This window comes from Geosmithia morbida, assembly GCF_012550715.1.
Source record: "Geosmithia morbida isolate 1262 chromosome Unknown scaffold_0, whole genome shotgun sequence".
Lineage (NCBI taxonomy): Eukaryota > Fungi > Ascomycota > Sordariomycetes > Hypocreales > Bionectriaceae > Geosmithia > Geosmithia morbida.
The window spans coordinates 2,237,036-2,264,444 of NW_023336187.1; the positions used below are offsets into that span (position 1 = coordinate 2,237,036).

At 56.0% G+C, this 27,409-nt stretch overlaps 9 protein-coding genes across 9 annotated transcripts; 4 read left to right on the forward strand and 5 right to left on the reverse strand.

The window, feature by feature from the left end:
* Positions 1-1,548: 1,548 nt before the first annotated feature.
* Positions 1,549-2,263, reverse strand: GMORB2_0678 (FK506-binding protein 1; the record flags this gene model as incomplete). The annotated part of the gene is made up of 5 exons (XM_035462663.1): positions 1,549-1,579; positions 1,670-1,714; positions 1,876-1,936; positions 2,013-2,077; positions 2,139-2,263. The coding sequence occupies 5 exons, from the start codon at positions 2,261-2,263 to the stop codon at positions 1,549-1,551; spliced, it is 327 nt and encodes a 108-aa protein (XP_035325593.1).
* Positions 2,264-6,486: 4,223 nt separating this feature from the next.
* On the forward strand, positions 6,487-8,623 carry GMORB2_0679 (C2 domain; the record flags this gene model as incomplete). Its single annotated transcript, XM_035462664.1, has 2 exons — positions 6,487-7,547; positions 7,708-8,623. 2 exons carry the CDS (start codon positions 6,487-6,489, stop codon positions 8,621-8,623), a joined length of 1,977 nt encoding a protein of 658 aa, XP_035325594.1.
* Positions 8,624-8,700: 77 nt separating this feature from the next.
* GMORB2_0680 (Thioesterase superfamily) lies at positions 8,701-9,603 on the reverse strand (the record flags this gene model as incomplete). Its single annotated transcript, XM_035462665.1, has 2 exons — positions 8,701-8,847; positions 9,019-9,603. 2 exons carry the CDS (start codon positions 9,601-9,603, stop codon positions 8,701-8,703), a joined length of 732 nt encoding a protein of 243 aa, XP_035325595.1.
* A 1,038-nt stretch (positions 9,604-10,641) lies between these two features.
* On the forward strand, positions 10,642-11,608 carry GMORB2_0681 (Nucleoside-diphosphate-sugar epimerase; the record flags this gene model as incomplete). The annotated part of the gene is made up of 2 exons (XM_035462666.1): positions 10,642-10,911; positions 11,105-11,608. 2 exons carry the CDS (start codon positions 10,642-10,644, stop codon positions 11,606-11,608), a joined length of 774 nt encoding a protein of 257 aa, XP_035325596.1.
* A 285-nt stretch (positions 11,609-11,893) lies between these two features.
* On the reverse strand, positions 11,894-13,288 carry GMORB2_0682 (dihydroorotate dehydrogenase; the record flags this gene model as incomplete). Its single annotated transcript, XM_035462667.1, has 1 exon — positions 11,894-13,288. One exon carries the CDS (start codon positions 13,286-13,288, stop codon positions 11,894-11,896), a length of 1,395 nt encoding a protein of 464 aa, XP_035325597.1.
* A 1,824-nt stretch (positions 13,289-15,112) lies between these two features.
* Positions 15,113-16,006, reverse strand: GMORB2_0683 (Ribulose-5-phosphate 4-epimerase/Fuculose-1-phosphate aldolase; the record flags this gene model as incomplete). The annotated part of the gene is made up of 1 exon (XM_035462668.1): positions 15,113-16,006. One exon carries the CDS (start codon positions 16,004-16,006, stop codon positions 15,113-15,115), a length of 894 nt encoding a protein of 297 aa, XP_035325598.1.
* Positions 16,007-17,594: 1,588 nt separating this feature from the next.
* GMORB2_0684 (Phosphorylase superfamily) lies at positions 17,595-19,332 on the forward strand (the record flags this gene model as incomplete). Its single annotated transcript, XM_035462669.1, has 4 exons — positions 17,595-18,321; positions 18,374-18,440; positions 18,492-18,704; positions 18,777-19,332. The coding sequence occupies 4 exons, from the start codon at positions 17,595-17,597 to the stop codon at positions 19,330-19,332; spliced, it is 1,563 nt and encodes a 520-aa protein (XP_035325599.1).
* A 1,810-nt stretch (positions 19,333-21,142) lies between these two features.
* GMORB2_0685 (uncharacterized protein) lies at positions 21,143-22,750 on the reverse strand (the record flags this gene model as incomplete). Its single annotated transcript, XM_035462670.1, has 3 exons — positions 21,143-22,021; positions 22,140-22,376; positions 22,466-22,750. 3 exons carry the CDS (start codon positions 22,748-22,750, stop codon positions 21,143-21,145), a joined length of 1,401 nt encoding a protein of 466 aa, XP_035325600.1.
* A 1,930-nt stretch (positions 22,751-24,680) lies between these two features.
* GMORB2_0686 (Pyridine nucleotide-disulfide oxidoreductase) lies at positions 24,681-26,992 on the forward strand (the record flags this gene model as incomplete). Its single annotated transcript, XM_035462671.1, has 2 exons — positions 24,681-25,400; positions 25,478-26,992. Coding segments are annotated over 2 exons (2,235 nt in total), but the record flags the coding sequence as incomplete, so codon positions are not given.
* Positions 26,993-27,409: the final 417 nt, after the last annotated feature.

The following is a 27,409-nucleotide window of genomic DNA, read 5'->3' on the forward strand; positions in this document are numbered from 1 at the left end:
GGGGGGGGAGCTTACAGTCATGGTCTTCTTAGGAGGTGGATGATTCTCTCCACTGGAGAGCTTCCGCTTTGCCAGAGTCACCTTGTCGAGTGACGGCAAGGCAATATCTGAGGCGCTGTGTTGGGCCGACTGTGAGCGATCCAGCACCACCAGTCAAGCTCAACCTTTACCAAAGAATGCCCTTGACTGCTGGGTCGGGAAGAAGAAGAGGAGGGGTTAAACGAAGCGGGGCGGGGGCGTGTTATGTATGTGCGAAGTTCTGGTGTGTGACGGTGAGGCACCAGAACTGCTGCTGCGTATCCTCTTATTCTGAGATGGGGGCAACGTAATAGGGAAACGTCGAAGAAGAGGAGAAAGGAGAAAGTTTGTAATGTTTGCTGGACAGGTGATGATGGCTATTGCAGGAGCAGAGCAGCCACAGGCCTGCAGGTGGATGAGGGGCATCGGCGGGCAGCAATGGCAGGCTGAGCCGTTACAGTGGGTCGGAGACCCGAAAGCGTCACCGTCAGAGGTCTAGAGGCTCAGAAGATTGGGGGTGGAGGGCGTACGGTGTGTCAACTAATGATATGGACCAGAGCGCTGCTCCGCTCCTGCAATACCTGTAATACCAGTAATACCGGTAGGCCGTAGAAGGCTGGTGGGCGCTGCAAACATGGTGGGATGGTGGCGAGGGTTTCTCTCCTATGACGTTGCTGATTGGTGGTAGGGCGGGAGACGAGTTTCTAAGCCATTCGATGATGGAAGCAGTAAACCCATAAGAATAATAAGCAGCAGAGGCAGGACGACGACTCGGCCATTGATCAGCCGCCAGTCAGAGCAAGAGTGAATCGGTCACAAGCGACTCTCTTCTTCTACCTCTGCCACGCGGTAATATCAAGATGACGACTCGATATCATGGAGGTCTGGCATCGGTCCACGGCCTGAGCGTCGGCGGTGGTGGTGCTGCTGCTGCTGCTCTGTAACAAATATTAATATGTACCTAATTATTACATTGCCAGCTCGGTTGCCCCAGGCACGTTAGCGGTGACCCAACAGCTGACGGGACTTGTTTCTACGATGACAGCAGAGTCCAGTCCCCACCCGTAGTCATGCATCGCACTATCTCGAGAGCATGCGAAACCTGACACAGCAATAGCATATTGCGACCATGGCGTCCGTAGCATGAAAAGAGCATCTCTTTTAGGACCGCTGCCCGCCGTCCGACCGAGAGCATGGCTGGCCTTTCCCACATCACCCTACGGGTATTATTACGACGGGTACAGAAGGGTGCGACCGGCCGCCGTCGGCAAACGGGGCAGCTACTCTACTAGGTAACAGTATTGCAGAAGAGCGACGAAGAAGATGGAGAACCGTCTTAGGAGTTTTTTTTTTTAGGGGTTTTTTTTTTCTTGAAATCAGTCAATATTCGGGTTTCTCTCGGCTGCATCTGGGTGGTGGTTTCCCCTCCCGTTGGCCTCGCGAACAACTGCTCGTCATCTTGCATGCCCCCCATGTCGATCGGTCGTATTGACGTTCTCTCTCTTATTTTTTTTTTGTCGCGCACTGAGCTTACTTCCTGAAGCTGACGAGCTCGACCTCACTGTGTTGGCAATCTGTTAGCATCTCATCTTTCTTTCCTCCCTCTTCCTTTCTCGTCATTCTCGAGACAGGATAGATGATGAAAACGTACAAGAGGAGGTCGGCGTTGGGGGGGATGCCAGCCTGGGGCACGCCACTGTAATCACATGTGTTAGCACCCGGGACGCAGGTCATTTCATAAGTGGCATGCATGCGGGGTTGTAGCTTACGAGGAGCCGTAGGCGAAGTCGCTGCATATCCGGATTGATTAGTCATGCTTCTCATCCTTTCCGGTGCTTGGCAAGGTGTAGAACTCACGGAGTGATGTCGAGGAGGGCCTTCTCGCCCTGCTTCATGGTAGGGACACCCTCGTCCCAACCTAGCTGCATGTCAGCGCCATATTCGCCACGGAAACACATAACCAGAACGGCGCGGAGGAGTGGCAGAGGACGTACCCTTGATAAGGTGGCCGATACCGATGGGGACGACGAAGGGGCCGCGGCCCCTGGACGAGTCGAACCTGCGCGGGTGTCAGCTGTCGGTTGGAGAAACCATGGGCTTATCCGGGGCAGAGAACGTACTGCTTCCCCTTGTTTCCGGGCTTGCTGGTGTCCTTGACCCAGCCGGTGTACTGCATGGTGATGGTGTCGCCGGGGCTGGGGGAGCCTCCGCTGCCCTCGCTGATGATGGTCTTGCTAACACCCATGATGACGGTATGCGTGTATGAGTTGTATGGTGTATATGGTTGGGATTGAGTTTGGAGTTGTGGAGAAGGAAAGGAAGAAGGAGGAGGAGGAGGAGAAGAAGAAGGAACAAGAGGAGAAGAGGAGAAGAAGAGAGAGGGGTCCGTTTCCGTTTCTGTCTCTTCTAGTACTGGGGGAGCAATAGTAGATGTGGGTTTTACCACCTCTGACTTGAGCTTGTATATCCAATAACTTTTCAGGGCCTTCTATCAGCCTCCACTTGGTGACACCATGACGATGGCGGGGCACAGCAAGCACAAGTACAACACAGGAGGGTCAGTAGGCAACTAAGACAAGGCAGTCGGTACACCTCTGGCTGACACCAGTCCTCCGTTCCTTCCTCTTCTTGGCACTTATAACGGAACATTTTTAAGAAGCCCAGGGACAAGCTCGGAGGGCAAATGTACATGTACTCTTTTTTTTTTTTCCCCTCTCCTCTTCTTCTCTCCTCCCTCGAATACCTCCCATCACTCTTTTCCTGTGCTCTTCCTTTCCTGTCCATTTCGTCTTCTCTCTTTCCCACGTCGAGCCTTTCCCCTGAGTGATGTTACAGTAGATACTACGATCCTACCGGTGCGGATACAAGCGCTCCGGTTGCCAACTTGGAGTCCCGCACGACGTAATGCCATGCTCCCCTCATCCGGTCCCCGGTCTGTCCACCAGCAAACCCCACTGCGATTCTGCAAGCTCCCGTACAGCGACTACCGTCAGCAGAACTGTGTTGGAAGTAGAGGCAATCTCTGTCCTGCCAAGTCTCTTCCCCGCGCGATGATACCTTGTCGGATAAAAAGACGCAAACTGTTGCACACTCGGTTCCCAATGAGTGAAATGATTAACTTCCGATCCACACAAGCTCGTCTCATTCGTGCGGCGCCGTCGACGTACACGTACGAATTCATGCACGGAAATATCTGTGCAAAGTCGTGATGACTGCCAGTACATATAAAAGACTTGGGACGGAAAGCTCTGGGAGTGCTTCCGGCAGCAGACTACTGCTAGTCCCTCGTAAACCGCAACTGATCGCCCATGGTCCAGCGTCAGGTGATCGGTCTCCTGGCCATGACAGGACGAATGGGCTGTTCCCGTCGAGCATCGTGTCTCGGACGCTATGGCGTGCTTGTGACGAGGTGAAGGACGGTCTTGGTTCCGATGAAGAGCGAGGCTGCTCCTCACAGCTGCTCCTCACGGCTTCTCCTCGCTCTCGGGAGGCATACGCTCTCCCCCGATAGCGAAACACGTGTTCAGGTGTGTCTGATCAGATATGAGATACCATGGTCTCTAGATGGGGGATATGGCGGCTTCTGAGTGCATCGCGGAACTCGGTCACCCATCCGTCAGGTGCACTGGTATCACGATGCTGTAGACGGGAGTCAGGATGACGAGCATCGGAGTGCTTCATTGCGCAGAGCAGATTACGCCACAGTAGACATGTATGTATGTGAGAGATGAAAGATGGAGAGAAGATGGAGTATCATTGTTGATACTAGGTAGTCTAGGCGAGATCCAGCCCCGTCATATGCCAGTATTATTGATGAGTCATCGACCAATAACCGATAACCTACAGTCTTGTGAGGCCATCCGCCATCCATGCCAGAATGGCTACAGCATACTATAGTCTACTCTGTCTCGATGGAGGATGCGAAGGCGAAGCCAAGGTCGAGAATGTATGAGTGAATGCGACGGTGCGAGGTGTGTGCGGGGTTTATGGCAGCCGACAATGCATGACTGTGCAGGCAGAGGATGTTCTCCCATACTCATATCTATAAATAGCCTTTTCAGATAGAGAATCAAAAGCAATTAGACAGACACTCATCGACCTAGGGTGTACCAGCAGGCAGGAGAGATCACTATATTCGCGCCTACGGCTTCATCGTGTGTCGTCGTCAGCAGGAAGCACAGGTTGCATGGTGCAGGGTGGCGGTGCTCGTTTCAGCGGTGGCTTGCACGGCCACGTCGATGCCGTGATGCCGAGCAATGATAGCGGGGGGGGGGGGGGGGGGGGGGGGGGGGGGGGGGGGTTGGTTCAGAAGGTCTCCGTGGCGCTGCTAGATCATGCTGGCAGCTGTGGCTAGGCCCTGAAGAGGTCGCCGACGGCTGGCCAGACTTCTCCTCACCATCTAGAGTACGGATACGGCGGTGTATCTTTCGAGGCAGCCCTGCGCCGCGACGAAGATTGGATGTGCCTGCACGTGATGCGAGGACGTCTCGCATGACCTTGTTTCCTAGGTGATGATAGTGTTATTATCGATCTGAACAGCGGTAATACGGAGTCGATCGTCAGACGGGTGTGCCGAGGAGAATATGATCTGCGGACCTTTCGGCAGCATTGCTATCCGGACAGGAAGTACGCGTAATGTCGGGATTCGGGAACGGAGAGTATATAATATCTCATCTGTGATTTTTCCCGGGTGGGAAGGCTGAGCGTCGGCGTCCTATCAGGATGCATCCACCGACCGTCGAACATGGAACTCGAGAATCCCAAGCACGAAACGATGTGTCAAGACTCGGATGCAGAGGATCACCAACCCGCGGGACCATGCCATGCCTGCGTTACGTGTCTTCCCACCCTCGTCTCTGCACGCCCCTTGCTCTCCGTATCGGTGCAGTGTGTTATCGCATCCTAGTGTGATCTGTACTGCCGGTACGAGTATGGAGACGGATATCTGCGCCCTACAAGGCATGCTTATGCTTCTACCCCATCGAGGATTGATGGGAAAGCCCGTATGCCATGTGATATGCAGCAGTTTCACTCGGGGAAAACAAAAAAAACCAAAACAAAAAACGAAAGAAAAGAAGAAAAAAACGAAAGAAAAAAAAAACACTGGGTCTCTCGCAGGGCCCTGTCTACACGTCATTCTCCATATGTTGAGAATGAGGGGGAAACAAAGAAGGCTGACCTTGGCCTGCCGCGTACCCGTTTTCCGGCTTTGGACTCTGATGGGCGAGATCGAGCAGAGGAAGAGAGAGAGAGAGCGCTGATTTGATCTCGTTCAGATGATTCCCGTACCCCTTCGTCGTCAACGCTGGTCATCACAGCGACGAAGCAGACATGGTTACCCGGTATCGTCATGGCAAGTGCTAGACCTAAGACTGCTAGTAGCAATACGGAGCATTACAGGTACTGATACATAGTAATAATGATCATTACTGCCGCCAGCATTAGTATTACCCTGTACAGAATAGTCCCTGTCGTGTTGTGTTCCCGCACGTTTTACTGCTGTATTCCGTAGTATCAACTAGTGATGGTAACAATACAGCTCGTACTTTACCACTTTCAGCAGTGATCAATAGAGACTACGAAAGCCGAAAGCGAAAGAAGAAGAAAAGACAATCAGCCAAGCACCCCGTGACAGGACTACGCCACAGTTCATACTCAGATACCGTCTCTTCTCCGGTAACGTTGGAAAGAACTTATGACATGGCCGGATGGGACTGCTCACTGCGCTGAGAATGTATGGCTCGGAGATTACACCGCCCATCTTTCCCATTTTTCTTAAAACGGGAAAAGATGGGCGAAGGGATTTTTGTCTGTCCCCGAAGCTGGCCTGACGGGTGCGGGTAGCATTGGTAGTATCAGTTGATGATGTTATTACTCAACAGCCCGACTACGAGTAGTAGTGCAATGATGCTCGGTAGATACCTGATACTCACGAGTAACGGTAGCATGTAATATCCGTAGTAGCAGTAGTAGCAGTAGTAGCAGTAGTAGCAGTTAGTAGCAGTAGTAAATACATAATAGGCAGTAATGGCAGCAATAGTACTCCGTATTGCAGCCTTTACACGTATGGAATACGTGCCTCATTTACTTGTACGGCTATCAGATGCCGTTCGAGCCGTAAGCACACCCTTGCACCCACGTATCACAGCCCTCTTCTTTTTTTTTTTTTTCCCTCTCACTTGCGCCCCCCTTCCAACCCCCCCGTCTGACTGATTATGGCTCTCGCTTCTTTATAAATGCAACGGCCGTGATGAGGCTTGGTAGATCGCAAGCTCATATAGTGTAAAACTCCATTCTTTTCTTCCCACTCCCTCATCCCTCCCCCCTCCCCCTCCCCCTCCTACTCTCTCTGACCGTTTACCCTATGATTATTTTCTTATCCCTGTGAGATGTGTAGAGAGAAGACGGGTATTATTATGAATACGAATTGAGCAAGGAAGCGTCCCACTAAAGCAGACCCCACTGATGATGACGACGACAGCGACGACGACAACAGCGCCAGCGCCTGTCGAACCCTCCGGCAAGAACGGCCTTCTCCAGCACACCAGCAAGGGACGACCGGATTCCGGTGCCACAACCACCACAACCGCCACAGCCACCACAACCACCACCACCGCCACCACCGCCCACACAGATCATTACTATCCCTCGGACGAAGAGGAGGCGGCGGCGGCGGCGGCGGCAGCAGCAGCAGCAGCAGCAGCAGCAGCAGGAGAGGGGCACGACCACGACCGCGACCACGACCCCGCCATGGCGGAGGCCGATCAGGAAGATGGCAAGGCGCGCAGCTTGGGCCTCCCGCTGCGATCTCTGACGCGCAAGGGACCGCCGGGCGGCTTCGACGACACGCCCCTCCCCGACGCCCCGCAGGGTTACACCCTCCGCTTCACCTTCCACTACGCCGTGAACCTGCCGCCTGCCGACTTCAACTCGGGCGCGGCGGATCCGTACCTGACGGCCACGCTCAAGGGCACGCAGCCCAGGCGCCACAAGGAGGACCCGGACCTGACCATGCGCACCCAGACCGAGCGCAGGACGCTGCACCCGCAGTGGGAGGCCCAGTGGGTCGTGGCCAACGTGCCGCCGACGGGCTTCGTCCTCAAGTGCCGCCTGTACGACGAGGACTACGCCAACTCCGACGACCGCCTGGGCAACGTCACCGTCAAGGTGCCCCGGCTGTACGAGGGGTGGGATCAGTTCCCCCTACCCGGGCGGGAGCTGCAGGCCAAGAAGCGCGTCATGAGCAAGCGCGCCCTCGTGTTCAAGGGCCTGTCGGGCGTCGTGACCCACAACTTCGACCTCACCCCCAGGTTGTGCCTGAGCATCGAGATGCTCGGCAAGTCCGACCCCCCCTTCGCCCAGATGTACACCGTCGGTCCGCAGAGGTGGTGCAGGCACTTCAGTCCCATGATCGGCAGGCTCATCGGCACAAAGGTCGACGCCGACGAGGAGCAGGAGGCTGAGGCCGCCGCCGAGAGTCAACGTCCCGGGTCTCGTCACGAGCCCAGCAGGGCGACTCAGAAATACGAGTCAGTCTCTTCTCCCTGCCTCTTCTCCTTCCCTCTCACCCTTCTCCTCTCTCTCCGTCCGTCCGTTCTTTGCGTTCGTCCTTCTGCTCTGCCTGCTCGCTTGCTCGCTTCCCCCTATATCCGAGGATGACCGTTGCTGACGAGACGTGTGCGTGTGTAGCTTTCAAGCCAACGAGATGCAGCTCAAGGGTCCGGTGCCCCCCCGCCTGTACCACCGGTTCGTCGAATTCCGACCCATCATCGGGTCCATGTTCACGTCTACGGGACTGCGGGGCAAGGTGCTCAACGCGGCCCTGCACAAGCAGCACGCGCGCATCTACAACTTCGACAAGTCGACCGAGTGGGGCCAGTTCGAGCCGTGCACCGAGGAGGCGTCGCTGCAGCTCCTCCGCCTGGCGCACTTCGACCAGGGCGGGCGCATATTCACGTACGTGCTGACGCTGGACGGGCTGCTGCGCTTCACCGAGACGGGCCACGAGTTCGGCATCGACCTGCTGAGCAAGCATACGATGCACTCCAACGTGCAGACGTACATTGCCTACTCGGGCGAGTTCTTCATCCGGCGGACGCGCCACCCCCACCCTTCCAACGACGACCCGGACCCGGCCGAGAGGACGCACCCGCCCGACAAGTCGGTTCCCGGCGGCCCCCCCCGGTCCCCGCCGCCCCTGGACCCGGCCTACTACCAGCTCATCATCGACAACGAGTCGGGCACGTACCGCCCCGAGAAGTCGGTCCTGCCCGAGCTCAAGCAGTTCCTCGAGCGCAACTTCCCCCGCCTCGGCGTCGTCGCCATGTCCTGCGGCGACGACCGGCTGCGCAAGCTCAAGGACAAGCAGCGCAGCGTCAAGAAGCAGGAGGGCCGCATCGTCAACATGGTCATGAACAACGGCAGCAGCAGCAGCCTGTCCTCGGCCGAGAGCCATCTCGAGCACCGCGGCGAGAACTGGGACACGGAGCAGCTGAGCAAGAGGGAGGCCGCGTATGCTGTCCTGGAGGACCCGAGCAAGGCCAAGGAAGCGGTGCAGAGGTTCCTGCCCATCAGGTCTGCGAAGCCGGGGAGTACTTCCAGGTGATCTTCCTCCTCTCCCCGCTCTCGTCTTGCTGGGGCCGGATCTTGATCTCGGAAGAGAGGAGAGTTGGAAACCTTGTTTTATCTGCGGACATATCTTTTCCTCTTCTTCTGTGTGATTTCATCATTGGCGATGCTCTTCATGACGCGCACGCACGGCCATTGCCTCCAACATACATACCCCCTGTTCTTCTTCTTGTTCTTGTTCTTCTTCTTCTTCTTCTTCTTCTACATAGGCGGACAAGATTTACAGTCGATATTTACTCCTTTCTGGTATTCACTCAGTCATCTCATCTCCATCCCTCCATGTCTCCGTGGTCTGACCCATCACAAGGCCGGGCTCGTAGCTATCCAAGTACTACTACAGACCGCCGCCACATCCCCCGGCTCGGTACAGACCTCGCACGTAACCCTCGCCTTGCGCCTCTCGACGCGTCCCAGTCTGGCCCTGACGACGACGGTGGTCCCGGTGAAGATGGGTCTGAGGAACTTGACCTCCAGCGCGCCCGTGACGCTGAACCCGTTGAAGGCCTCGGCCGTCTTGCCCAGCGCGGAATTGACCTCGGTCAGCGCGCCCATGGCCTCGTCCACCATGGCCGTCATCATCCCGCCGTGCAGGACGCCCGGTCCGCCCGTCAGCCCGTGGCCGACATGGTACAACGTCGAGACGGAGCGGATGGGCCTCCCCGGGTCGTCTAGCTGCTGCTTCCGCTGCTCCCGCCCTCCAAGGTGCATGACGGAAAGCATGTGGGGGATGGCCTGGTCGGGGAGCAACGTGGTGCCGAAGAGCTGGTCGTGTAGCGGGGACTTGGGGTTGCGACATTGGAGTATGAGCGGGACGGCGTCGTCGGAGCGGATGATGGAGGCGGTCCAAGGCGTCTGGAGGAAGAAGTTCAGGTTGCTGCTGTATAGGTCCTCGGGGGTGTCGGGGGGGTCGGCGATGACGGTCGGTATGACGGTCCTCACCGGCGTTCTTGGAGCCATCCTGCGAAAGCCTAGAGGGGGTCGGTCCTACGTGTATGTACAGCTAACCGGAGACCTCGCAGAGGGTCGAGCTGGAAGTGCCAAGTACAGTACGACGACGTATTTTACGATACAATAAGTGAAGTGGATGTCAAGGAGTCTGTGGAGAAGAGGAAGACAATGTCTGGGGTTTGGGGTGGGGGTGGGTCTGCGGGGGGGTTGGTGGTCAATCTCTCTCTCTCTCTCTCTCCCCCTCACACACACACGTGGAAGCCGAGGGACAGCTGGACAGCTGGACACGGAGCAATGAGACATTAGACGCTTCTTCTCTGCATTTGCAGCGACGAAGATGAGAGTAATGCGATATGCCGCATGGTACTAGCAGAACCATGCTGCACCGACAGTACTCTCAGCATCTTCGATATTCACAAGTGTTCCTGCCTTGTTTTGGCGTTGTGACCTCAGCATCTCTTACTCATCCACGGCGACGGAGCAGACAAAGCTACCGAGGACATGATTGACTTGACGAAATCGTAGATTCAAATTGCCAAGGAAAAGGTCCGCAAAAGAAGAAGAAAAAAAGCGCTTGATTCAAATAAACTTGTTTGTTATGCTCAGAACTCGGTCAGCATCACACTGGATTTCTTAACGATTGCGGAGGTCGGAGTTTCGGGATGGCGTAATGTGCCTCTCATGCGGACATGTGACGTGATGGCTTCACGGACGAGCCGTAGTTCCCGTCGAGCTAGTACGATTTCTAGGAGAGTATTAATAATTGTGAATTGAATCTTTTATTATAAGATCCGAAGCCCAATTCGTTTCACTCCTCATCCCTCTCTCTCTCTTTCCTTCTCCCCCCCCCCTTTTTTTTTTGCTTGGTTGTTAGATGCAATCACCTGAGATATAAATCGTCCTCTCCATCTCCACTTCATCTGTAAGGCTTACCCCACAATCACCACCACCACCACCACCACAACAACAACAACAACAACAACAACAGCAGCAACAACAGCAGCAACAACAACAACAACAACATCCCCCGGAAGCATCTTCTTCATCATGGCCCCTCTTCACGTTCTCGTCGTCGGCGGTCACGGAAAGGTGGCTCAGCACCTCACGCCTCTCCTCCTCAAGCGTTCCTGGACCGTCACCAGCCTCATCCGTGCGCAGGAGCAGGTCCCCACCATCCAGAAGCTGGGCTCCGGACAGCCTGGGCAGCTCAACGTCCTGGTCAGCAGTATCGAGGACGTCGATTCGCAGGACAAGGCCATCGAGCTTCTGCGGGAGATCAAGCCTGACCTGATTGCCTTCTCAGCAGGCGAGTTAGCAGTCCAGCCAGAACGGAGACGCCGCCGAGAAAGAAGCTAACCTATCCCTCACCCCGTGTAATTCAGGCGCTGCTGGCAAGGGAGATCCAGAGAGGGTAAGAAGACCTCCTTCACATGCATGGCTTCAACGAGTAGAGGATAGTGCCGAAAAGGATTGACCCGCTGACCAAAAAAAAAAAAAAAAAAAAAAACAGACTTTCCGGATTGACCGCGACGCAGCCTCTCATCTCATCCGCGCGGCCGCCACCTTCCCCTCCATCAAGCGATTCCTGCTCGTGTCGTACAACGGGTCCCGCCGCTTCTCCGCCCCCTGGTGGCCCGCGGGCGAGTGGGACGAGTACAACAAGCAGGTCAACCACGGCCCGCTGGCGCGCTACTACCAGGCCAAGCTCTCGGCCGACGAGGTGCTGTATCAGGTGTCGAAGGCGAGCAGCACCCTCGTGGGCATCGACCTCAGGCCCTGCCAGCTCACCCTGGAGCCCGCCGGCAAGGTCGAGCTGGGCAAGTCGTCTCACGCCGCCGGCCTGGTGAGCCGCGAGTCGGTCGCTCGCGTGGCAGACGCCCTGCTCGCTGCCGAGGGCGTCAAGAATACCTGGCTCGACCTGGCGGATGGGGACGAAGACATCGATGCCGCCGTTGAGCGTGTCATCAGGGAGGGCGTCGACGCCGCCGAGGGTGATCCTGTGTTTGAGCAGTAGAATGTGACATGTCAGATGATCTGGTACGGAAAGAAAGGAAAGCCTATCGTTGCCTGACACTTCTACAAAGCTGAACCGGTTAGGGCTGCGGACCCGACGGAAGCTTTACCGGAAATCTGACACCGAGACGGAGACGGGGTAATCAGAATATGCCTTGTAAAAAATAAAGTAAAAGAGACCTCTAGCAAAGAAAAAAGAGAAGGAAAAAAAAAGGAACGAATTGCTTGGTTCACGTGTGTGTGTGTGTGTGTGTGTGTGTGCGTATGGTGTATGGTGTGTGCGTTGCTATGACTGGGCCTTGATGGCATCACGCATCTCCGTCTTGATCCTGGTGACGGTGCCGGCACCGCCGTAGACCATGGCAGTGTAGACCATGGCGACGCTGGCGCCGGCATTGAGCAGCTTGAGAGCCTGCTCGCCGTCGGTGACGCCGCCGGTGGCGAAGATGGCCTTCTCCTGGCCGCCGGTCTTGAGGGAGTCGGCCTTGAGGGCCTGCCTGTACCTGCCGACGAGGCTGAGGGTGCGGTCGAACATGGCGGGGCCGGAGTAGCCGCCCTCCTCCGCGAGGTTGGAGCGGTCCTGGGGGTCGAGCAGGGCGGCCCGGGCAGGGGAGGCGAGGCCATCGCGGCGCTTGGTGGTGTTGCCGACGATGACGCCGTCGACGCCGCTGTCGGAGACGGCGGCGACGATGCCGCCGATCTGATCGTCGTCGTCCTCATCGGGCGACACCTTGACCATGACCTTGGGGGGCGCGACGTTGCCGGCCTTGGCCGACGCGGCGGCCTCGGAGACGACTGTGGCCAGCAGGCGCGTCAGCGGCCCGGTGGCCTGCAGGTCGCGCAGGCCGGGGGTGTTGGGGCTGCTGACGTTGACGACGAGCACGTCGGCGTAGGGGGCGAGGCGGCGCACGCAGTAGGCGTGGTCGTCGGCCACGGCCCTCTCGTCGGTGCCGTCCGTGTCCTTGTTCTTGGCGATCTGGACGGCCAGCAGGCGCCCGTCGCGCAGGCTGCCCCTCGGCACGCCGGCCCTGCCTTGGAGCACGTCCGACTCGGTGAGGCCCAGCCGGCGAGCGAACCGCCGCACCCGGTCCCGCAGCCGGATGGCCATCTTGTCGGCCCCGCACGAGTTGAGCCCGTACCGGTTCACCAGCCCGTCCAGCCCGACGACGCGGAACATGCGTGGCCGCGGGTTGCCCCCCTGCGGCCGCGCCGTGCACCCGCCCACCTCGACCATGCCGGCGCCAAAGTCGAACAGCACGTCGGGTATGTCGGCGTTCTTGTCCAGCCCCGCGGATATGGCGATCGGGTTGCTGAGCTTCAGGTCGCCCAGCACCGTCGTCGCCAGCTCGGGTGCCGACGCCACCGACCCGTCGCGCTCGCGCGGGTTCAGTCCCGCCTCGTACAGCGCCTTGAGCGCCACCGTGCCCGCGTGGTGTGCGTCTTCGGCATCCGAGAAGACGGTGCGGATCAGCCACGGCATGACAGAGGCGTGCACCGACGCCCGCGTGTCGGTCGCGTACAGGTACGTCGCCAGCAGCGACGCTGCCAGCGCCCCGCCGTACGCCGTCAGCTTCAGACCGGATGCTGCTGACGACGACGACGACGGTGACGACGAGGCGTACCGCCGTTGCTGCCGGGGGCCGCTCCGTCGGGTCGCAGCCTGACGGAAGAGGCCGTGCATCGCGGTCCGACTCGGGAGCCGTGACCGGAGTAGCGAGGCTGACATTTCGCGGTTTCTGCCGTTTGTTCGGAGTCGTCGAGAGGTGGGTGTTCAATTGTTCTGTCGAGGGTTTTACCATTCCATCTCAAAATGGATGATCTCCCCCAGGTTTGCGTCATGCACAGTCGGGCACGGAAGATTATGTAATGCAGCAACCCTCGTTGAAAGAAACGCCGCTGCTCACCCTAGACTTTTCACTTGAGAAGATGAATAGATAAGAAGGCGGGAATCAGCAATCTATTACATCTATTCAGCAAGTAATGATAACAATACCATTATTCCGTTAGTGGGACTCGCCAACAAACGCTGAGAAATGGATGCTGGTCATTTCTAGAATGAGGCAAACAGAGTCTCTGATATGAGATGAGCAGTATGGAAAAAATTTCCTTTTTATTTTTTTATTTTTTTATTTTTTTTTTAACGTGGTATTAGTATGCTACATACAGTGTATTATCACTACACCTCTAGCATGTCTGTGCACCTGGGCAGGATTAATGGATCGGATCGCAGTCGTAGCTGTAGATGGTGGGACTGACTATTGTTCGGTACCAGGATCGAGAGAGCGTGTGCCTCCCCCCGAGAGGATGAACTTGAATGCTGTGAAGCGCTCTCCAGATCATCAATTCTTCAATGGTCGCGTGGCCCAATGGCAAGGCGTCTGACTACGAATCAGAAGATTGTGGGTTCGATCCCCACCGTGACCTTTGCTTTTTGCTCTCTCTCTCTCTCTCTCTCTTCTTTTTTTTGTTTCTGTTCTGCTTTTATCAGTAGATCATCTAGTCAGAGCGCCGGCTGACTTGGCGGTCCACCTGTGATGGGGAATGTGGTGGACAAGGCAGCAAGCATGGCAAGGTGCGTCGAGGAGGGGGAGATGTGTAGATCTGTAATATATGCAGCAAATTGGACATTTCCATGCAGCTGTATCTTCCTATTGAACGATGGGAAGAATTGAAACTCACTGCACTCTTCATCGTTCATCTCACCGTATTGAAGTGGAAGAGGGAGAAGCCATCCGAGGGCACTGCAAGCCAAGTCGAAGTTTCTCCTTCAGCGACTAAGTACACATTACATGTACGCATTTACTCGCCCGTACACCTCTTCATCACCGTGCTTTTCTCTCTCTTCTCTCTTGCTGTGTCGAGTGCGATTTCCCCCTCCCTCCTACATTCTATTGTCTTTACTTGAACCTTTTCAAGACGCACAATGTGGAGAAGAAAAAAAAGGTGTCAGCTTATGATAACTCTGTAACGTGTGCTGCTGCAACGTGTGTTTTGTTTCAGGTTCAAGGTATGTGTGCCGTGATACATAATACCGACAACAGTCAGACGTCCAGCCACATGCTCGATTCCCGACTCCCCATGACGAAGCAAAGAGAAGATGAAGACATGGTGACGCAACTGTCACTCATAACGCTGTTAGTCTCACCATGGCGGATCTGAAAATCCAGGGAAACAGCAAAAAGGAAGGTCCCAGAGGGAGTCGAACCCTCGCTGGCGGAATCAGAATCCGCAGTCATAACCGTTAGACCATGGAACCAGCTACAGAAGTGGGCTTCTTGATGTCGGAGGGTCCAATACGACACATTATGAAGATGGCTACGAGGACATGGTCGTGGTCACCACCACATGCTTCCATCTCGTCCACACAGATGCTCGTACACCCCCCTTTTCTTTTCTTTTTTTTTTATCTTTTCTGTTTTTTTTTTTTACACCTTTTCCAAACTTCATTTTATATCGTGGGATTTTCAGCACACAGCGTTTGAGCCTACTCATACTACCTGAGACACTACCAAAATTGCCCCCTCGCCATCATGGCCTTGTCCACCTCGAGCTGCGGCTGGAACTCGCAATACAGGCTCTCGGGTGTCGACGTCATCTCGAACGTATACTTTGCCGTGGCATCGTCAATGTACCTCTTGGGGATGCCGTTGGCGGCCGCAGCCTCGGCGAGGAGCTGGACCTGGCAGCTCCTCTCCATGAGGGTGAAGAGGTAGGCGGCCTCGTCGACCGTCTCCCCCACGGTGAGGATGCCGTGGTTCGTGAGGGTGAGCACCTTTCCCTCGGGCCCCAGCGCGGCAGCCAGCCTCTTGCCCTCCTCCTCTCTGAAGACGACGCCGCCGAATTCGGTGTAGACGGCCTGCGCGGCGCCGTAGAACACGCAGGCGTCCTGGTTGAGCATCTCGACGGGCCGGCCAAAGGACGACCAGGCCTTTCCGTGGACGGAGTGAGCGTGGCAGGCCGCGTTGACGTCGGGACGCGCCTTGTGCAGCGCGCTGTGGATCAGGAAGCCGGCCGCGTTGGACGGGCGGCTCACGTTGCCGCCGACGGCCTCGCCCGCGTAGTTGACCAGCACCATGTCCGACGCCTCCAGGAGCGGCCACGCCTTGCCCAGCGGGTTCGTCCAGAAGGTGTGGGGGTTCTCCGGGTCCCGTACGGAGATGTGCCCTGCCATGCCCTCGACGTAGCCGTTGCGCGCAAAGATGCGGAAGGTCGCGGCCATGTGCTCGAGGATGCTGGCGCGGTGAAGGTCGAATGATGGGTATGTAGGGATGCCAGGGAGGGTGGCACCCTGGGAGATAGCCTCCAGGGCTGTCAGGTTACGCCTGCTCTCCTTCGGGGCGTTGCCGACCTTGTCGTCGGCCTTGGTACCGACCTCGTCGACGACTTCGTGGGGCGCCATGGTCAAGGAAAGCGTGGGTGTTGCTGTGTAATATTGTTGTAATCTGTAGATAAGCTGATAAAACGACAGCAAAAAAAAGAAAAAAAAAAGAAAAAAAAAAGAAAGTGACAGTCAACGTGACCTATTCAGCTTCGATTTCTGATTCGAGTGCTGCCAGGTTCGGACGTAGGCAGTGATGTATGATGTCACATGTAATATGCTTTTGAAGAAGAAAGAGACGGCAACAGCCAAGCTCCGGAATGCACCGATAGATGGCTCCAACGTACGTGTGTGCGTGACGGCTGCCCAGGAAACCTGTTTTTGGACGCCAGAGGCGACGGGTTCCAGCGCCGCCGAGCAAGTGCATGCTGCCAAGGGAATCACGTAGTAATACCAGTAATACCTCCCAAGCGGCAGGTATGTACTCCCCCTCTTTTCGGTACCTGGTATTGCCCGTAGGAGCCGGCACGGAATGCGGGAGCTTGGCTGAGATGGTCGAGACTAAAAGGTCACCCCGTCTCTACCTCTACTTCCGCCTCCTCCACTCTCCATCCCGATCACACTTCTTTATTTCCTGAACCCAACAATCTATCATGGACCCGCTCCTGCTCCGAGTCCAACAGGACTCCTCCGCTGACGGCGACTTGTCGGATACCACTTGAATCACGCCCGGTGAGCTTCGCGCTGCTGCAGACGAGGCCAACCCCCGCCGCCCCATCAGGCCACGACACGCGCAAAGCGTACAGGAGCAACCTCGACATCGGCCAGCGACGATGGGAGAGAGGAATTTCGGGTCTGGATGGAATATCCAGACGACTGGCAGTCCCAGCTCAACCTCGTGATCTACGACAACAGAGGCATGATTGAGAACTTTCTGCAGTTCTGTCCCGGGCGACCATCCGTCAGGCGGGATTGCCGCCGATGGTCAGCCCCCTCCCGCTGCCATCAGTGATCCTGCGCTGATGCCCGTACACACCACTCTGCGAGCGGCATGGGCCTGCAAGACCGCCAGCTCTTCCAGCAAATACGAGAGGCCTTGGCCAGGCGCGGCCTCGGTCGCATCGGTGCTTACTGCAGGCGGTAGAATGCAGCAACGGCCAGCCATGATGCAGTGATTGACCTATAGCGTCACATTCATCGGGCTGGGCCTCCTTCTCTGGTAGTATGCCGGGCAAGCCTGATCTTGCACTTTCGGTAGGAGGTGAGGGGTACTATAACGTGGGCCGAGCCCCGGCTTGTTGACGCTCTGGCTGTAGCCATGACCTCTTCATCTCTCGATTCACCATCATCGATCTCCGAAACTACCTACCAATACATCCGCGACTCACCCTCTCCAAGCAGGACGCCCAGCCATGTCGGACCCTCGGAAGTATACCGTCGGCTGGGTCTCAGCCTTATCAACAGAGCTTGTCGCAGCAAAAGCTTTCCTCGATGAGGAACACAGAGCTCCCGGACACCGGCCGCGAGGCATTAACACCTATACACTAGGCAAGATGGGCGGCCATAATGTTGTCGTTGCCGTGCTTCCGAAAGGACAATACGGGACGGGCTCGGCGTCGGCCGTCGCCCAGGACATGCTGCGCAGCTTCGAGAATTACGCATCGGATTGATGGTCGGCATTGGCGGCGGCGCTCCTACGAAGAAGCAGGACATCCGACTAGGCGACGTCGTCGTCGGCACCCCTAGTAACGGCAGGAGCGGAATATTCCAATACGACTTCGGCAAAGCTGTCCAGGACGGGGTCTTTAAACTAACAAGACACCTCGACCAGCCGCCGATGTTTCTGCTAACGGCTGTCAGTTCCCTCAAAGCAACTCACGAGGGAAAAGGTCATAATCTGAAATTGGACGTCGAGAATGCGCTTGACAACATCAGGAAGCGGAATAATTTCGCCCGACCTCCGACCATCAGCCATCGGCTATACAAGCCCGAGGTCATTCACCCGCCAGAATCTCCAGATGACTGCGCAGTTGTGTGTGGATCCGACCCAGCGTCTCTCGAGATACGGACAGAAAGATGTCCGGACGACGACGACCCGGCCATACACTATGGGCTGATCGCTAGCGCAGACACGGTCATGAGGAATGCACAGTTTCGAGACAAGCTAGCCAACAAGGAGGGAGTCCTCTGCTTCGAGATGGAGGCGCCCGGCTTGGTGAACCATTTCCCATGTCTCGTCATACGCGGTATATGCGACTATTCCGACTCGCACAAGAACAAGGATTGGCAGGGATATGCGGCCATGACGGCGGCAGCGTACGCCAGAGACCTCCTGCTCAGCATCCCGCCCGATAGCGTACAGCAAGAGAAACGAATGACGGAGGCTTTTGATGATGGTGGGTGCCTTGGACATGTGTAACAATAGCTCCTATGCTAAATCGTCTATAGTTTGGAAGAGCGTGCGCGGTATCCACGAAGACAGCCATGCCACCAGGGCTACCCAATCCACTCACACGTGTGTCTAACTCTTATCAATATCAAGATGGCAGCGTGCTGACCGTTACAGGGCTCTTCTTGATAGGACCCATCAGGGTGTGCCGAGTACCAGTCAACACGCTGCCGCCGACGACGTGTCTGCTGCCCTTAAGCCTCACTACATGCTGCGCTTCGCCGATGACCCCGATTTCATCGATCGGCCCGACATGATGGAATGGATGATACAGCAGCACAACATCCCTGGGCATGTTCGCATGGCACTTGTGGGTATAGGCGGGATAGGGTAAGTGCGCATAGGTCGTTTTCTGATGGGGCCGCGCTGATACGACTCTAGAAAATCGCAACTTGCCATCAGGTTTGCGCATTGGGTCCACGAGCGCTCCAAGGATACGAGCATCTTCTGGGTGCGCGCTAGCACGGAAGCTACATTTCGAGAATCGTATCAGCAAATCGCAAATATCCTATCATTGCCTCGTCGAAATGAAAGAGGCACCGATATCCTCGCACTTGTCTGGGAATGGCTACAGAGGGAAGACATAGCGTCGTGGCTCATGGTCGTCGACAATGCCGACGACCGCCACATGTTTCTCCCACAGCATATGAACAACGGCGAAAAGTCACCCGGTTCATACCTACCCCACACCGGAAACGGCAGAATCTTGGTTACATCACGCAACTACGACGTTGCGGAGAGACTAGTCGAGGGCAAAGGAATCCAGGCCGTGCCAGAGATGGCAAGCACCCAGGCATCGCAACTCTTCCGAACCAAGCTAGGCCAATCTTCTGACGAAGACGAGGCCCCAAGCTTGATCCAGGCCCTAGGGAATATTCCACCTGCCGTGACCCGGTCAGCAGCATACATCCGCAAGCGACGAGGTCGCGTCATTGGAGCGTACTTGGATGCATCTTAGCAGACTGAAAGAGGAAGGCTCCGCCTCCTCGAAAACGACGGGGGCGATACTCGAAGATACCCAGAAGTCTCCAACTCTATCGTCGCCACCTGGCAGATGACTTTCGACCAGATTCGCGAGGAGAGTCCCAGTGCCGCCAACCTCGTATGCTTAATGAGCATGTTTCAGCCAGAGGACATCCCTGAACATCTACTGTACGGCTATACAAATATAGACCGTCGTCAGAGTACTGAACCCGATGGCGTTCAAAGCGAGCAAGATAGCGGCCAGCTTGACGATGATCTCGATTCTCCCGTGACTTGCTCGTGTCGTGAGCGAAACCTAGCTCCTGGGGCATGCACCCACTTGTTCAATCTTGCTCAAGGAACTGGACGTCAAATTCTGGGGACGAAAGACGGTGGAGAAGCCTTTTCCTCCGGTTGGCCTCGGAAAATTCCCCATCAACGGATTCTTACAACCCGAAAGAATGCCAGAACTTACTGCCGCATATCCAACCTCTACTGAATTCGGAACCAACTAGCAATGCCGACCGCCGATACTGGAGCCACCTATTAGCGAATGTGCCCGGGTATCTCAGCTACCTTGGAAAATACCAGAGGGCGAAGAGGCTTGCCCAATCGAGCATAAGAGTTAGGACGGAGCTTTTAGGCCCCGACCACCCCGACACGCTGACCGTCAAGGCCAACTTGGCATTTATATATAGGTACCAGCATCGGTTGGGTGAGGTCATGGAGGCTTATAAGAGGACGCTAGGCCCCGACCACCGCGACACGCTGGCCAGCAAGACCAGCTTAGCATATACATATAGCGACCTAGGCCAGTACGACAAGGCCGAGGAGCTACAGGTAGAGGCGATAGAGGCTTGCAAGAGGACGCTAGGCCTCGACCACTACGAGACGGCAGCTACCATGACCGTTCTTTCAGTTCAATATAAGGAACAGGGTCAGTAGGACAAGGCCGAGGAGCTGCGGGTAGAGCTGGAGAAGGAGGCTTGTTAGAGGAAGAAGTTAAGTGCCGACGCGCTGGAGGGAATGGAAAATAATCATGTATGAATGGAGTTGTATGGGAAAGAGCTCTAAGATTATAGATTTTATGGACGGGCTTGATGAACAACTTCTATAGCAAAGATTGGGCCCAGATCATCCGCATACACTGTCATCACTTTTTCACTTTGGCGAGTTGGAAAAATCCGAATGATGATTCGGACGGAGGGGAACCATCCAGACTCGCAGTCATCTACACATACCGGATATCTCGACTAAAGGACATGCCGCTACCCGAAGTTGCCTTCGGCCAACGTCTGGGTCAATTCCCCGAACGCGTATCTCGACAATCTCGACACGTTTCGCTTGGAAGCGGGCGCTGGTCTTCCTCTTGATTCTTTCCCGGCATCTTCTATCTGCCTACTGATCGCCAGGGCGCTACACGCACTAATGCGGGAGAAAACTATCAGGGTCATGCAACTGCCTATAGCTCGGAAGTCGTTGCTTCGGGCAGAAGTGAGCGAAAAGAAGAGGAGGGAGAAGAGGAGAGAGAGGGGGGGGGGGAGGGAGAGGTGAGATCAAAGGAACTGGATGCTGCAACATCAGCTTCTGGGTCCGCCACGCAGACGGAGCGACCGAACAGCCCCCTTGATGTGCATCGAAGATGGCGATGGGACATGCCTGGGCTTGTCCACCACCGTCTTGCCGTCTCCCCCGGCAGCATCGGGCTCAGAAGTCTCCGTTCCTCTCCTCTGCTTGTCTTTGTTCTTCGTCTTGCGCCGGCCCTTGTCCCTCCGGAACGGATTCAAGGTTTTCGAGAAGCGTTTCTAGCGTCCTGATCCATCCTCTTCCTCGCTCGATTCTCCTGCATCCCCCCAGCTGCCCAGCCTGGAAGACTGATCCCGGACCTCTTTCATAGCCTTGGCCTCTAGGCGCTGGTAGATGGCCTTGTATCTGTCATCGGGCTCATCGCGGAGGCTCTCCTGGACCTCGGCGGCCCCCGATATGGCCGCCATCTGGATCGAGAGCCACTGGAATCTCAGCAGCGCCTCCATCTTGTATGCGTCGGCGGCGGCCACCCTTAGGTCGAACCGGTACCCGGATTCAATGGGCAGGCCGGGACCGAGCAAGTCGGTAACATCTCCGCCGTCGCCGCCGTCGCCGCTGTGAGCCTCATCCCCGGTTGTCTTCTGGAGCTCTGAGCAGAGAAAGTCCCCAAGCCCTTCCGAGTCTAGATCGACCTTCCGGCGACAGTGGGCTAGCCTGCTCTTCCTGGCAAGTGGCAAGACGTGGGTACTCTTGGCCAGCGCCGCGGGGAGGCCCGTGGGCATCCAACGCCACTCGACGCGGACCAACCTCGTCTTTTCTCCGTCTCCATAGAAGCGATGCTCTAACTCTTGGACTGGTTTGAGCCCGAATATGGCCTGATCCCAGTAGGAATGGAGGTGCTTGTTCAAGGAGATCATATTGAACGCATAATCTCCCCCCGACACTACCGGCTGACGGGTTTGAGGATCTGAAGGAATGAGTATCTGGTGCACTTCGCTCGATAATCGGGGCGCCACCCGCTGAAGGAAAACCGTTAGGAAAGTGCGTGCCTTTTCCACTCTGACAGGGCTATTTAGCATGGCATACGGAACGATATGAGCTGCCTCAGGATGCGAACGGTGAGTAACAACACACCCTCGGTTGTCCCGCTCCCGGACCTAAGTATCGTTAATTTCAATCTCAAATTTTCCCCTTCTTCTCCTTCTTGTGGTGCTCGAGCCTCTTGCTCACGCTAATACGTCAAAACGGTGTACTAGGTTGGGGATTCAACCATACCAGCTTCACTTCGGCCACACGCCTCGCCTGCTCTCCCCGAGGGCCTCGAGGGGTACCTTGGGCTCTTCGCGACGGCGGCGGCGGCGGCGAAGGCCCCCCGCTTGCTCCTCCCTTGGCGTGCTTTTCGGATTGTGCCCGCTCGGCTGCCCGGGATGAAGGCTCGGCCTCTACCGGTGTCGAAGTGAATGCATCCTCGGATGGCTCCTCGACACTAATGTCGGTCACTAGTGTCGGTTCCTGTACCCGTGTCTTAGCGCGGGCTGGTGGTGTCGGTCAGAAAAAAAGGGGTGATTTCTTTGCGGGTGGAATGCGGTTGGAATGTTGACATCCGTATCTTCTAGGGACTTACCGCCGCTGAGAAACATCTCGGTATGTTCCAAGATGCTATAGAGGACTGAACCCGGGAATATGCTCAAGTACCGTAGGTCGTGGATGTCGATTGTTAGGACGATAGACAACTGCATCAAGTTGAGCTGGTAGTCGGCCAGCTCCGAGTCACACCGGCGGACTTGGCCTAGACAATCACGGGCAAGTTGGAGACGTTCCTCCATTTCGCCCAGGTAGCTTATAGATGGAACGACGACATCTACCGGCTCAAGAGACCTGCTCATCATGCGCAACGATGACGCTCGTTGACCTCTATCGAGCCAACCTTTCAGTTTCTCGACCGTGTTCGAGCGCTCCTCGTCGTTCAACCAGATCAGTGCCATGTGGGAGATGTCGAAGGAGGAGGTATGTCGACTCGGTGATGGCCTGGCGACAGTTGACCAGACGGGGATTTGATTAACAGGGAGAGGTGAAGAGGAAGATGCTGAGAGATCAAGAGCACTGTTCAAGAGGGCGGGGGGGGAGGGGGGGGAGAGCTGTAGCCGAGGCCTTTTTAATAACGAAGGAGTAAGGTGAAGGGTGAAGAGTGGAAGGAGCGGCTAGCGGTGGTGGCGGCGACGGCGCAACTCACCTCGACATCAGATTTTAACTCCTGCCTCTCCTCTCACATGTTATGCAAAATTGACAGCTGCAGGCGTAACTCGCCAGCTGCCACTAGACGGTGTCACCGGACTATGATGGTGAATTCACGCTGTATCGAATTCGACGAATTCGATACATCGAGTTTGGGCAGGGTGGCCCATGAAGTGCCATACGGGATATGTCATCCCAGTCTACTTATGTCATATCATCTCTAACCCCCCCTATCATGTTCTTCTTATAAGAGACACGAGGCATCTACACCATAGCTAAGCATTACGCACAACCAAACCACACTTTGTGAAGAGACGTTATCTCTAGTGCTGTCATGTAACGTTCGGTCCGGGTCTGACTACAGGGTAGACAAAAAGTGGACAATTTTTTGTCGGCGAGACATCAAGGATGTCAGTGAGCAGTAGAGTACAGTCACAGTGGCAGGTGCTGATCCGTTTGGGGGGACTCGCGGCGACCATTCGTGAGGTTGTGGTGAGTGTGGTGATCCGGGTGAAGGGCTGGGAGGTGCTGAGCAAGGAGGAACGGTAGGACGCACGTGGAGGCTGCGTAATGGGTCGTAAAGATCGTGAGAGTAGCCATGAGACATCTTCAGCCAAGAAACGTCAGTTGGAGGATGTCAGTTGAAATGCATCTGTTTCCTCTAAAGATGGAATGGATTGCTATAGATTGGCGCACGTGACCAAATTCTTGGAGGAATCAGAAAGCTGCGGCCGTGACATCGTCAGACGAATCCCATCCCGCTCTCCTCCATCAGCCCAGACAGAGCAGGGGTGTTTACTGATAACGTCCAACTTTTACCCACCAACAGGTAAGCGTATTTGGTGATACATGAGACGTAATCCTTTTTTTCTTCGTACTCAGTTTAGAAGCCGGCCATTTTTCCTTTTTTGGATGCGGTCGGTGGTGTTGACGATGCTGAAAATGCAAGTCTTCTACCCTGCAGGTGGAAAAGCGCATTTCTTGCCCATTTTCGGCAGCTTTATATATATATGTATATGTATGTATATATACATATCTTTCTTGGTATGCCTCTTTCCTCATACAAACAAACCATCACCATGAAATCTTTCATCCTCTTAGAGCTAATCGAGCTATCCTCTCTATCCAACTGTAAATTACACCGCAGTTGTAGTCGTGACGGTGATTGCTCATTATGTAATACCCGTCCGTATTCGGAGTGCACGCATCCAAACACACATGCCAGTTCTTCTCCGAACACATCATCTGCATCATCGTCACTGTCGAGCTCACACGTGTCCATCCACGACTATCTAAACCGTCCTCATTCTCGTCATCAGACGCTCAGAACCGTACATCACCGTATCTCCATCCTCATACGACCCCGCACATTGGCTAGGAAATGCCTAGCTCGGTTCGCGTTCTTTTTGCGGTATTCTGGGCCTGAGCCCTGCCTCTTCTTCAGTACAGACACCCGCTCCTGCGTGACACAGGCTCGTGGGCTGGCCAAGATGTCGCAGTCTGTTTGTATCATTGGTTAGACCCCATACGCCGGGGGATAGGGTGACAGGTAGCTGACCGCACACCCCTTCCTCTGCAGGCGCCGGCCCTTCCGGTATCATCGCAGCCAAAACATTCCTTCACAATGCCCGCGAGGGTGCCTTCAGAGTCACCTTGTATGAGTCGAAGAATGACGTCGGCGGATTGTGGCCGACGTCCAAGACGGACAGCGAACGCATGATCCACCCCCTCATGGTGACCAACCAGAGCAGGTACACGATGCACTTCAGCGACCTTGCCTGGGAGGACGATGCGCCCCAGATGCCCACGGCCTGGATGGTGGGCCAGTATCTTCACAGGTACACGAAGCGCTATCTCAGCAGTCACCCTCGGTTCCATCTGCACCTGGGCACCCGAGTTCTTTCTGCTGCACCCTCACCCGATGGCTGGGAAGTTGCTGTCGAGACAGGGGACGGCGTGAGATTGCACTGCTTCGACCGTGTCATCGTCGCCTCTGGATTCTTCGGGGATCCTGTCGTGCCCGGGTGCCTCGATAAGCCGATGGGTGATATACCCGTCGTCCACAGCAGTGCCTACCGTGATCTCGAGGGTCTGCTGGGAAGCGGAGAACCCGGTGGCGGTAAGATCCTGGTGGTTGGTGGGCAGATGTCGGGCGTCGAAGTTGCCAACACCATAGCTTGTCACCTTTCCTCGGCCGTAAACTCACCAGATGCCTCGGGCATTCGTGATGTTGACAAGTACAGGGTCGAACACATCGTTCAGGATCCTGCATGGGTGTTCCCGTATCTGACCAGCCCCGAGGTTTGTCTAGGCCTGAACCCCTCGAGAGATGGGGTCCTCAGGAGACTTGGCACGAATGGGCTAACTCGAACGTACAGCCGACGAAGAAGGACCCCCACTTCCTGCCCATCGACTTTTCCTCGTATAACCTCAACAACAGACCGCAACCTCTCGTCAACTCTCAAGGTCACATCAGCGAGTCGGCGTCGTACAGAGCTCATAGCGTCTTGGAAGGCATGCTTGGAATCGACCAGACCTCGATCGCCGGGCTCACGGGTGGCGCACGCGACATGGCGAGATCCAGGCCGCCATACGTAGCGGTCAGCGACACGTACTGTGACTTTACGCGCCAGGGACTCATTGTTCACTCTCGAGGAAAGCTCGAAGCGTTCCACGGCACCTCGGCCTCTGTAGTCTGCGAGGGAGTCGAGAAGGAGGTGCAGAACGTTGCTGCGATTGTTGTGGCCGCCGGGTTTGACGGGTCGTCCGGCCTCGATATCCTCTCGCAGGCTGTTCTCGATAAGCTCAGCTACTCCCCCAGGCATCCCAACCAGCCCGTCGCATTAGCTTTCCATGGTACGCACCATCCCGAGGTACCTGGGTTGGGCTTTGTGGGCTACTACCGAGCTCCGTATTGGGGCGTGATGCAGATGCAAGCCAGGTTCCTGTCCCGGTACTGGAGCCCACCGCAGACCAGACCCGACCACCCGACATCGTCTAAACTGACGGAGAAGCTCGCCCTTGACGACTCCATCTCCCGTACCCTGGACCTGCGCGACGATCCTCGATGCTCCCAGTTCCCCATGGGAGACTTCGTCTTCATCGTCCAGGACATTGCCGACGCGCTGGAGCTGCCTATGGAGACGTCACTTCCCGAGGGGCTGCCTCCGTTGGCCGACAATGGTAAACCGATCGACATGGTGGTACCCGCCAGGTACGCGGACGAAACGGACAGCCTCGAGGCCAGGAATGAGACGCACAAGACGCTCGAGGCGACCAAGCAGGCTATCCTGACCGGCCTCACGACGCCCAGGTCTGTCGCCCGTGCCGTCTTCCGCAGTCTCTTGGGAACATGGAGACTGAGGCGTGAGCTGAAAAGCCAACTGCCGACGCACCCTTCCGGGACCTTTACCGGGGAAGCGAGATTCCTGCTGCGCCAAAGGACAGAAGACGGCCTCCGATGTACCGGCGATGCTCCTCCAGCCAGACCTCTTGGCTCGACGTCGCCCGACCAGCTAGAGTATCTCTACATCGAGGAGGGCAAGTTCACGTCGTCCAACGGATTCACATTCTCAGCCAGTAGACGGTACGTTTGGCGGTACGACGAGGCGACAGATAAGATGAGCGTCTGGTTCGTCAAAGACGGCGACAACAAGCGCACCGATTATCTGTTCCATGAGATAGAGTTTATGCCGGGAGCGGGGGCAGAGGGCTGGCCCGCAAAGGCGGACCATCTGTGCATCGACGATTATTACGAGGTAAATTACAGTTTCATCTTCGAGGCGGTAAATGTGGCTACATGGACGGCTGGGTATCGGGTGAATGGTCCGAACAAGAATTATTCGATTCGAGGAACTTATGACAGATGCTCAGCCCCAGCTGTCGATGGCTAGTCCGACAGCGGTGGTGTGCGGAGTATGACGATTGGAAATTTCCGAGAGGCCGAGAGGGGGGAAATAAAAAAAATCGTACGGAGAGGCCCGAAAAGGAAAGGGAGGTAGAATGTCCGCAACGAGGATGGCCAAACTCCGCACGCACGATGGCGATGGCGGGAATAGGTGCTCCATAGTTTTCATGAGATTGGACCGGCAAATGGCGACAGACGAATGGTGGAGAATGAGTGCATTGGTGGTCACGAATGAAACGGCATCCCTAACGGCATACGTACGAGAGCCAGCCACACAAGGGAGGTTGGAGTATATATATCTGGAGGGTAGCAGCAGTCGATGGCAAGAAGAGTAGCTCAACCGTCTACCGTCCGACGAACAAGACATCACTCACCACTACACAAGACCTTGAACCCCCCCCCC